The sequence below is a fragment of the Prosopis cineraria genome, unplaced genomic scaffold (assembly GCF_029017545.1).
Source record: "Prosopis cineraria cultivar Desert tree isolate PC_DT_omini unplaced genomic scaffold, ASM2901754v1 PC12, whole genome shotgun sequence".
Classification (NCBI taxonomy): Eukaryota; Viridiplantae; Streptophyta; class Magnoliopsida; order Fabales; family Fabaceae; genus Prosopis; species Prosopis cineraria.
This window is the reverse complement of record NW_026555343.1, coordinates 26,342,446-26,354,136: the sequence shown is the minus strand read 5'-3', so window position 1 is coordinate 26,354,136 and position 11,691 is coordinate 26,342,446. Positions and strand designations below refer to the sequence as shown.

Below are 11,691 nucleotides of genomic sequence, written 5' to 3'. Positions count from 1 at the left end.
AATTACTATTGAACTTAAAAAAATCAAATATTTTAAGTTTTTGAACTTAAAAAAATCAAATATTTTAAGTTTATCATGACTTAACAAGCCATAGATACAATATAATATCAAATGATTAAAAAAATTAGTCATTTTTATAAAAACATTTGCTAAAAAATAAAAAAAAAAATTTTGAACAGTCCGATTTTTGAAAACCGGATCCGATTCCCGGCTTGATTCTAATTCTTAATCCGACCGTTGGTTCGAAACAGCTCAAACCAGCTCAACTCTTAAAATAATTTTTTCCTTTGAACCAGACCGATCGACGGTCCGATCAGTCCGACTGGCTGGTCCAATCTAATTTTCAAAACAGTGCTTTGGTCCTTCCACGTTCCTCTCTTTTCTGGTTTGTTGACCGATTGATCTATTTTTTGACTTGTTTGATTACCCTTTGATTTTTCTACCTCAACTGGATTGGACAAGTGACCGGTTCCGGTCTTAAAGTCTTAGTGTGATACAGACTCATCTTCCTTAGAGTGATGTAATTGAAAAGCATATGCATTATTACAAGATATTCCTTATCATAATTTTGTAAGGATTTAGTGACAAAAATAACATTTGTAAACAATATATTCTTAATTTTCTCACCAAATAAACCTAATTAAATAACATCAGCTTTTTTTTTTTGGGTGAAATTGGATCATCAATCCATTTTTATTCTTTTGAATTTGATTAATCTGAAAGAGAGTCAATAATGGTCATCGTAACCTCAAATTTGAGATCGAAAATAATTAACATATTATACAAATCTCTCGCCTTCAGACCATAGCCATTGGCTTCTATTTTATAAATCCAATCTTGCGTATGAATGATAAAGACTATGATCTACTTGACCCATGAATTAAAACAAAAATGAATGATCCGTCAAACAAAGGCAGAAAAAGCAGCAGCAAATAAATTACTTTTTTTTTCCAGCAAGCAAATAAATTCCTTAAAAAATTAAACAACATAATAATCTAATATTATCTTCCGTGTTTCAAAATGCATCTTTTCTTCCTTCTTCTATTTGGTTACTTTGAGAGCCAATAAACAATGAGAAACAACGTACATGCGGCAATCACAGCTGACAATATAAGAGTATCCCTGGACCGTTTCCTTTGTATTGAACCTTAAAAGAGCAGAAGAATTAGATTAACAAAATAACGACCAGAGAGAGAGAACAGCAAAACATCAAAAGCAATGTCAAAAACACTAGCCTGCTTAATTACTTGTTTTCAGAACAGTTTTTTGTTTTGAAAAACAAAACAAAAAAAAAATATTGAAAACATGTTTTCTGTTATGAGAGAAAGTTAAAAGTTGGTCTGAAGAACTATAAGAACCAGAACATCTTTTAGATGTTTTGTTACTTTTGCAAAACTGAAAATAGACATATCATGGTTTTATCAACTATCACGTTAATAAAATAAATTATTCTTTCACTTTTATTTCACCAATTTAGATATGTTTTTCAAAATTCAACAGATTTTTTTCATTTTTTATTTCTAAAACTTGTTCTGAAAAACTACTCTATAAAATTGTTTTAAAAACATAAAAACAAAAAATAAAATCAAACAAGCCTATTCACATTGCATCACAACATACCAAGCAAACTTCGAATCATAGGGAACTTATCGCCGAGAAGTTTCACTTTCCCTTGAACATCACCAAACAAAGCCCTTTGAGACCCCAAAACAGATCTTGTTGCTTGAGCTTGACTAATTACATCATCAATCTGGGAAGCAAAAAGAAAATATGGAGATAATTTTTTTTTTTTATTACGAAACAGCTGATATGAAATAAGTTAGTATAAACACATCACCATCTAAGGATGGAAGCAGCCTTATTTGAATTTCAATCAATAACATATCCTTCAAAAATGCTACGAATGCAGATATGACAATTATAAAGAATACAATTATTGAAGCACCATGAACTTCAATAGTTGTTGGCAATCGCCAAATCTAACATGCATAATTGCTATGAAGAACTAAAGACATGGAGGAGGAAGAGAGGGCAATTGCCTAAAAAGAAACATCTCTAATACTAACGGGCTACAAAGAGATCTCAATATGAAAACTGATTTTAGCATTATATTACTACTACAGAGAATGGCCTTGAGCGAGCCCCAAGTAAAAAGCAAGGTCCATTTAATAAGATTTCCAAGAGATGTATATTTGTTGAGCATTCAAATAAGACTACAGGAGGTACCTATGAGGAAACTAGAACAAATAACTTTGAGCCCTGTTAAGAAGGGTAGAGGAAGGCCAAAGAGAACACTTCTTAAAGTTATTGATCGAGACTTCTTAATTAATAATATTTCTAAAAGCTTAATAAATAATAGAATACAATGGTATCGTATAATCCACATAGTTGACCCCACCTAGTGAGAGAATTGTAGCATTCTTTACTGCTCCCTACATATTTTCATATATAAGCAAATTATTAATCTTTCATCAATTATACCTAGGTAGAAGAGTAGAAGTTGATATCTTGAACTATTATAATCTCAATATTGTAAGCATTCCATTAGTGAAAAGTGCACCTAGATCATTTTTAGTGATCATTCTTATTGGTTTCCAAACTCTTTTCCACCCAGAAATATCCAAGATTTCCAAACACATGCTGCTTTAGTGTAAATATAACAAGACGTTGAATCATCTGCTATTCTGCTCTAATCGTTTGATGAGCAAAAGCAAGGGTTTTAAGATCTATTTTTATCATTATCACCGTTTCAGTGGCTGATTTTGTTATTGTTGCTTGTCTTAAATAATTGAAGAGGCGAGAGTTTGACAAGAAACTATCCGGAACTTCCAAGGGAGGTGCTCCAGCAGAAGTATTGCCATTAATATTGAAGACCATCAAACTTCACGATGCAATACACACACACTCACGCTCACACTGATTTGAACAGAACAGGAAAAGGGAGAAGAAACAGAAACAGAGAGTAAGAGAGAGGAGACGAGAACAGAGAGAGAAGGAAGGAGGGAGAGAGACAGAACCAAAGAAATAGAAAGGGGGGAAGCTGTCAGCACATTGTATCAAAATTCATTCATTCATCAAAGTAAGAACTCTCTTCATGTGCTGCATGGTGGCTTTTTATAGAAGGCACAATTAAGGTTTCCTTCTTATGAAGGAAACATAAAACAAAAAAAAAAAAAATAAGCTTGAGGTTTCCTTCCCTAAAAGGAAACATCTACTTACAGCTGATTTAATACATGAAGTGATAAAACAGCCCACTTGCTAAATAGAGTAAAAACACAAAAAGTAATAAAACATAAAATTAAGATAGATATCCTCTTATAGCAGGCTTTTTCAAAATATATTAATTCTTATATTTCATCATTTCTCCCCCGCTTGATGGAACTCTCCTCCGGAGAGTAAAAAAAGTTGAAGTAACTCCACTAGAGTGTGATGTAGGGAATCCCTCCACGTAGCAATTAATCTGGAGATCCTTTCCAACATATAAGGTAGTGGAAAATGAGATGTGTGGAAAGTAAGCAATATGATCATAATGATTTGGAAAACCTTTCCAATGAACAAGGTAGCTGTAGAAGTTGTTATCAAATGGGACAATAATGTTCTTTCATAACCAAAACAACTTTTGCAGTAAATGGTATAGCACATGGATGATTAAAAATAGGAATCTAACAAAGTTCAACACTCTTGTCAAGATCCCTAACTTGCTCCCACTCATAAGCCTCTACTGCCTATGTGATGATCTTTAGTCAACAATTTGAAGCCTTGATTCACTTTAAGACTAATGCCCTCATTTTTCATAGAGATTTCTTCTGGCTCAAATTCTTTCTCTTGCTTCATAGTAACATCTATGTCACTTCCATTTACTGACTTGAGCTCTTTCATAGGAATGCTTTCACTCCCAATTACAAGACCATGAATACTATTAGTATCCCTTTTTGGCATAACTGATATAGGTGTAGCCTTTTTGATGAGGTATCATTCTTTTGTGCCTTGAAAATATCATAATTCTGTCTTGAAAAAGTTATCTCCATGCCCCTCTGATGGCCTAAACATTTGAGAGCCCTTAAGGCCTCATCAAACTTACTATTCATATACTCCTTCAACTCTTGAATTTTGTGATCCACATATTCCCTTTGAGACCTTTCAGATTCCTCAAGATCACCTTTAAGAATTCTGGACATAATGAACAAAAACTAAAATTCCAGAAATGATTTCTTGCACATAAGATAGGCCAGCAAGCTGTGAAAGCCACAAAAGATGAAATTTTTCCCCAAATAATGCTTTGGATGATGATTCAGGGTTCTTAGGTTGATCAGAACCAAAGAAACTCCTTGAAAACACCAAAAGAAGTGTTGAAAATCAGATCTGGAGGTTCTGTATGGACAGCACATGTAGTGGCGTGTTGGAGCATGAGGACAACACCCAGAGAGCTTCCCCAGCGTGTGACTGCATTTGTGGGAGAGGTCGGAGGTGGGTCTCTGGATTCTGGCTGGATTCTTCCTTTCAAACACAATGGAGGTGGTGGTTTTGAGATCTGATGTCGAGAAGTATGGCTCTGGGCTTTGGCAGCATGAAACAGAGGGTTCAGGGAGATTGCCAGTAAGTTTCTTTGTTTTCCTGGTGACGGAAGTACCAAAGGAGCATAGAAACGCAAGCTCTGATACCAAATTGATGCAATACACACACACTCATGCTCACACTGATTTGAACAGAATAGGAAAAGGGAGAAGAAACAGAAACAGAGAGTGAGAGAAAGGAGACAAGAGCAGAGAGGGAGAGAAGAGACACAGTAAACAGAGAGAGAAGGAAGCACGGAGAGAGACAAAACCAAAGGAATAGAAAGGGGGGAAGCTATCAGCACATTGTATCAGAATTCATTCATTCATCAAAGTCTAAGAACTCTCTTACATGTGCTGCATGGTGGCTTTTTATCAAAGCCACAGTTAAGGTTTCCTTCTTATGAAGGAAACATTAAACAAAGTAAAATATAAGCTTGAGGTTTCGTTCCCTATAAGGAAACATCTACTTGCGGCTCATTTAACACATGAAGTGATAAAATAGCCCACTTGCTAAATAGAGTAAAAAACAAAAAGTAATAAAATATAAAAGTAAGATAGATTTCCTCTTATAGCAGGCTTCTTCAAAATATATTAATTCCTATATTTCATCACTTCAAAGAAAAGTAACAAATGTACATACAATAATGTTAAAATATAAATACCCAAATGTTGGATTAGGCTGAAGAAATTGTTAGCCAAAGCAACATGAAATCCTACAAATTTAAGCCATAACTAGAGTGTAAGTCTGCATTAACATGCTAGTAAGTCTGCATTAACATGCTAGTTATCTTTCTCGACACCACTTTTACCTGATCATTCATCTTCCTTATTTTGAAACTTTTACTCATTATCTTGTTTCGTACATCTCCTTAATATATGACCATAACAGAAACTTAAGATGATTTTCATATCATCTTCAAGTAACACTAGGATACACCAATTTTACCATGTTCATTTCTTGGCCTAACAGAAAAGGATATATAACAAACAATAAAATCCAGTCTTTCATAAAGGTAATATCAATTTTTTTGCAAAAATCAAGACATAGTTCCACACTCAGGTTGTTCCATTCATACTAACACTTTGCCACACGTTCCTTCCCATTTTTGTTTCACCGAGGATGATGAAAAAATTTACTGATTTCTAATGAACTTTGTCCTATTTTACTTAACATACACAATTTTCTCTTCTTTTGCGATTCTACTTATAGTCCCTTAAGATTCTAAGCTTATTCAGAAGTTTCAATTTCTAATTTAAAAAAACCTCCAAGGGATACATTTAACTGGCAGTAGTTAAGATAGTTAGAATCAGTTAGTAGGGAGGGAAAAAAATAACAGGATATAAGCTGTGCACAACCCTAGGCTATACATTAAGTAATAATACACAAATCCTTCATTCATTCTGTATCTAGAAACATTTTAGCGATAGAACCTTAAGCCACCATTCTTCTATGCATTACTATTAGCTGCATGTATATCACCAAGACATACTAATTTATCATTTGTATAAGATCATAAGCTAAGATCTTGTTCTAAAAAGCCTCAATGGGATAGATCTTATCATGATTGAAAATTATTTACAGGTTCTATTTGCTAATCAGTTATTTCTCTTTCACAAAACTAACACATACTGTCTCACTACTTTTTTGACCCTATTCAGGGTGCATGGAGCATAAACTTGAGGAGTTCTCTTTGGAAAAGAAAATGAAGTTACCCTCCGAATAACACCACTCTAAACAACCATCGCAGTGATGCTAAAAAATTTAAAAATATTTGCAACCCATAACAGATTAGAGCAAGTTATATCAGTAGACACAATTTAGCCAAGAAGTGAATCCACCATTTCCTTTTAAGAAAAACACAAAAAGGGGGAAAAAAGCTATTGAGACTGCAGTTGCAACATATGGCATCCTTCCGAAGTCTACCTCCACTATGAATGAGATAAAATAATGAAACTAAGGTCCTGTTTGGTTACTAGAAAGAAATGGAATGGAATGGATTGAAAAAATAAAGGTAAAAAAAAATAAGATAATCAACATAGATGGTGAACCACATTCATAAGGAAGAGAGATAATTTAGTTTATGGAGTTAGGAATTATGATTCATTAGATTTTTAGATGTTGTGATGATTCCCACATTTGTAGTATATATTAGTTAGTTTTATCATGCTTACTATGAAGGGGAATGGTGATTTAGTTCATTTTTATATTGATTTCAATCCATTCCTTTCTATTAACCAAGCGGAACCTAGGTTACAATTATGTCAAAACTCCTACACAAAAAGCATATCAAAGAAGGGGGAAGATGGGAATAAACAAAATGGCTAGAAAAGAATTTGGGGCGAAGGAGGGTACCATTGAATCAATGAGCTACACGTGTCACCAGGAGCAGTGGTCAATGACCAAATGGTAAAAGGGGTTGCTGGTGTAAATGCCTGGTGGTCTAGAAGGAATGCTGCCAAACTTGAGTTGCCATGTCTGCATCTCTTTGTCCCCGTTTCCTAATTTTTCTAGTTTGTCACTCATTTCTGGGTGGTCTGTTGTATTTCTGGTTTCCTATCAAAGTTATACATCAATGCTGGAGACTATATGAAAACAAAGCCCGTAGATCCCAGCAATTTAGCATTATTCTATCAAATTGAGTTTTGAGTCTACAGAAACACCTTCCCTCAATCATAAAGTTGCACCATGTAAAGCTGCAGCAATAAACTTCTGCTTTGAATAGCTGTGCACTATAGTCCATTTCCAGCTTACACCCCATTTGGAAAAAGAGGAGGTTTATTCCCTTCCCTATGCACAAAAATTGAGATATGCAATATTCATTATATCTTCGATGTGATTACTCAGTAATTATCTTTTCATATTCTGGTTTATCTATGGGCATAATGGACATATGTCATTCAAAAAATCACATTTTCATTCCATTTCCCTTCATACTCATTAGCATTTTGCATGCCAAAGAGGCCCTTAAGAGTACAAAGCATGCAACAGTCACCTGACATTATAAATCTGTTCGGGAAAGGAAGGTTGCATTAAAGAAGAAAATGTATGTCAAAGTAAATTTAACATTGTCATATAGGAGTGAGTCATAGTGGTAAGCAATGTGAGGTTTGTTTTCAGGGTTTGAAAGTTTCTTCCTTCACTATACTCAAAATGTTAGAGGAAATTGCCACTTGTCAAAAGTTGCAATATCAAAACTGTTATGAAAAGGAAAGGAGCGGGAGATTATGGAACAATGTTAAACATGGCTAGAGCAAAACGTGATGCCCAAACTATTTACCCTATTCAATTAAACCTTACATCCAAACGGAATTAGTCAAGTCCCTCCATCAAGGGAAGAATTCACTGATAGCTAAAAAGTGAGCAAGCACCGTCTTTTCATCCTAGCCATTCACCTTCAGTCAGACTTAAAGCACAATGAGAAGAATGGGTACAATCAGCATAGATAAAGTCTTCTGATTTACAGTATAAATTTCAATTTCAATTTCAATTTCAATTAATATGAACCACTAACAACAAAAATTATTTCTTGCTTTACATATTAAGAAAGATTGATGGATTACAGATTAAGAATCAATGAAGTATCTGTTAATCTATTGATATAATATATACTTACATGAGATATGCTTCCATGGACTGCAGATCTCTCCCGTAACAACTGCATCCTTGGTGACATGCTTCCTGATGCCTGTCAGGAGAAGGAAAATCTTTGGAGAAAATCAACCATGTAATTAGATTCACATCATGTCCATTGCGCACCTTAAATTCACTAATGTCATCCCTGACTGAACTTAAAAGCTCCGCATGTTCTCTGATCGAGTTTATGTTCCCCTTTATACGTCTAAATTCCTGAAAAGAATAGCAATATTCGACATTGGTTTATGCAGAGAACACTATATGTTTCTGTTAAGAGGTCACTTTTCTTCCATATCATAAAACTAGAATGATGCTTTTGTACCCTGTTTGGTTCATTCTGAGTTCATTATTTTCTATAGTTGTTAATTCCTTCCCTCTTGAACCGATGCTAACATGATAGCATAGATAAAATCAGAAAAATCAATACATATATATATAGAGAGAGAGAGGCTGAAATGACATAATACTCTGCACTCTGTGTGACATGGAATTGTTGCAAATCATTTGGATGGAACTTTAAAGCAGTAATATGGAGACTAATGACAAGCGACCTTTCATTGAAACCAAGAAAGAGTGAGGAGGGGTGAAAGAGAGAGTTTCAATTGGTCATAAATTCAGTGTTTGTATACCCCAAATAACGAAGCAAGAGCTCAATAATAAGTATTAAAATTAGCAATTCCATTAGCTGCTTCAAACTTTGCTTTACCTTCTGAATTTAATTGGCCAAAAACTATTCATTTTTTGAAAAAGACACCCACTTGAATCTAGAATGAACATAACAGCTAAAATGCCAAGATTCATGTTCACATATGACGATCTTAATTTAATCCAAGCACCACTTGTTAGAAGGAAGAAAAGTGTACATTTTCCTCTAAATCTTGAAAATGTAAAGTAAGACTCACGCAACTTTTATAAAAAAAAAAAAACAAAGAACATAGAAGTAAAATAAGCGTTTTGACTAAATAGAAAGCAAAATGAACCTTGTGGATTTCTCTAACAATTAATAGTTTCCCTATGCAAGTGGTAAATGCAAACCATTTGTTTTACTAATTGAAAGTTGAAACCAAATCATCCAACAAAAAAATAGTGACGCACAAATGAAATGTCATTTGATAAAGTAAGTAAAGGAGGACCAAGAAGAGCACTCAAAGAAGCTATTAAATGGGATCATTCAGTTAATGGTACATCTAAAGAGGGGGATTGTTGATAGAACACATTGGCATAGTATGATCCCGGTAGCTGAACCCATCTAGTAGGATAAACCTTGTGGTTTTTGTTGTTATACACAAATCATACCTGGTTAAACTCATGAAGAATGTCTCTGTGCCTGGCTAGTTTCTGGGTGACAGAAGTAGCCGGTGCAGCAGATGCAGCGCATCTACTCATTGAATCATTTATGTCCAATAGTTTCTCAAGCAAGGATTGGATTTCCATTTCCATTGACTTCCATGACCTACTGGACCCAAGAGGAGGTGACCCACCTTCCACATAACCTGATAGAAGAAGTTAGATTAATACAAATGCATAGGACTGTGGCAGAGCTAGAAAATTAAACACCACAATCCAAGAGCCAGAAAATGGTGGAAACTGCTCAATCATTGATGAAAAAAAAAAAAAGCAATTAAGCACTGACTGCAAGCTATATCTAATAACAAATACACTACTAAAAGTAATACAAAGTAAGAGATAAAATGCATTTCAGGTTATTGGAGTCTTTTGTAACTATATAGTCACTAATCCCAAAGAGTCGTTCAAGCAGCCACCTTGTAAGACCTTAATATACTGGAATTCGGCTGGGAATTATTTGTTTATGCTTTCTGGAAGTAACTATTTTATCAAAGCTCTCCTTGCAAGAAGCAATACTAACAGCCAAAGCCACAATAACCAGAAGAAAAAGATAATGTATAGGAGGAACTGATTAACAAGGAGAAAATAGCATAAGAATCAACAGCTACAGGACAGAAGAGAAGAGATATAAAAGGTGCTCAGAAAAGAAGAGTGCATAACCACTAATGTCTCTGCACTGTTGTAAAGTGACTATTGTGACATCCATTCTAGTTCTGCCAAGACAGACAAAGAAACACCCAACCAATTCATAGCTTATAAAGTGAGAGAAAAAAGGAAAGATAACTCCCAGGCCACACTCAGAGCACATGGGTGAAAACTATTGGGGATATCTTTATCATTGATATTCATCTTAAGAGAGAAAACCCGCTTTTGGCATTAAGCTTGCCCGGAGGAAAATTACCACATATTGCTTTCTGTCTGCTGATTTTAGATCTTCTTGACTCATTAAATAGACCATTTTCAGCTTATAAACAGGAGTCGCACCAAATTGACAGAAACTAAATTTTATTTCTCCATAGATTTAATTTGAATTACAGTTGTCCACATACAGTGGCTATCAATAATCATAAAACTACTTAAGATGAAACATAGCGAACAAGAAGAAGTACGTTCAATAAATAATCCTAAAAAATGAGAGATCCGACCGAACTCCTGCGTAGAGTAAAATTTGCCTAGCTTTGCATTAAGTTTGCTAAGCTGCTAAGCAACCACAAGAATCAGGCAAGCGAAATATTAAGAGTAAATGAAAATACCATTCACAATGAAATGAATCAAGAAGGAGAGAATTGGGGTTAAACCCCTCCTCCCCAATGCAGACAAAGTAATTGCAATTCTCAGAGGCATTCAGGAAAAGAAATGGCAATTTGGGAAATCCAACACAAACCCACTATATCATACTGCTAAAGTGAACATTCATCAATATGTGGAGTAGCAAAGCGAGAGTGGAAGAATTGAGTAAGCAACATAATGAAGAAAACAAACCTCCTTGCGTGAACCTAGAGCCCAGCTTAGCATAGGAAGACAGCTTGACGTCAAGATCACCCTCGATCTTCCGTGCTTCCTTTCTCAGTTCCTCCCAACCAGATTCCTGCAACTCCATGATCGAATCCGACAGACGGATCTTCTAAGAAACCAAATCCAGATCTTCCTACTCCTCCTCCTTCTTTCGTTATCTTCTGATCAAACTACGGCGAATCGGTTATTACAGTTAAAATTCTGGTTCACTCGCATCACTGCCTGTATTCAAATTCAATCCTTGGCTCTGCCTTCGCTTGCTCCCTCACATCTCACAGTTTTACAAAGTGGGGAAGGAGCAGGATCAACTGCCGATAGCCCGCCGTATCAAAACCTGCAACCTGATAACTTTCGATCTCAGTGTGGCTGATTGCTTCCTCTCGGGAAATGATCAATGCCCGGGCCCCGCGTTCGCCAGACTTTCACATGTCGGCCCACTTTGAAAAATCGAAGTGTACATTTTATCCATAACTTTTTCATACATGTCAGGTTAAATTAACACTATACAAGCGGACTACGGATCAACCCGCGGGTTAATCCGCACTAACTGATATTTTTATAAGTTGGATTAGATCAATCAGTTAAATAAGATAAGTTAAAAAATTTAATTTAATTTATTTTTTAGAAGACTAGCCCATA

At 35.1% G+C, this 11,691-nt stretch overlaps 1 protein-coding gene across 2 annotated transcripts; it reads right to left on the bottom strand.

Annotated features, from left to right (window-relative positions):
* Positions 1-734: 734 nt before the first annotated feature.
* LOC129288234 (Golgi SNAP receptor complex member 1-2) lies at positions 735-11,489 on the bottom strand. 2 transcript variants are annotated; one of them, XM_054924745.1, is made up of 6 exons: positions 11,020-11,486; positions 9,487-9,683; positions 8,314-8,403; positions 8,171-8,242; positions 1,621-1,750; positions 735-1,147 (listed from the first exon to the last, which is right to left on the bottom strand). In XM_054924745.1, the coding sequence occupies exons 1-6, from the start codon at positions 11,135-11,137 to the stop codon at positions 1,050-1,052; spliced, it is 705 nt and encodes a 234-aa protein (XP_054780720.1). In that variant the 5' UTR covers positions 11,138-11,486; the 3' UTR covers positions 735-1,049. The 2 variants fall into 2 exon arrangements, 1 of the variants encoding a protein (XP_054780720.1); XR_008587962.1 differs by lacking the exon at positions 735-1,147 and adding an exon at positions 6,910-7,344 and having other exon boundaries at positions 1,619-1,750; positions 11,020-11,489.
* Between the last annotated feature and the right edge of the window lie 202 nt (positions 11,490-11,691).

Bases quoted from the DNA above. Each gene is read 5' to 3' on its own strand.
- LOC129288234 (XM_054924745.1), bottom strand. From the start codon at position 11,137: ATGGAGTTGCAGGAATCTGGTTGGGAGGAACTGAGAAAGGAAGCACGG. The intron at 9,684-11,019 runs GTTTGTTTTCTT...TTCTTCTATCAG, and splicing joins CTCTAGGTTCACGCAAGGAG to GTTATGTGGAAGGTGGGTCA. The intron at 8,243-8,313 runs GTGCGCAATGGA...TTCTCCTGACAG, and splicing joins ATGACATTAGTGAATTTAAG to GCATCAGGAAGCATGTCACC.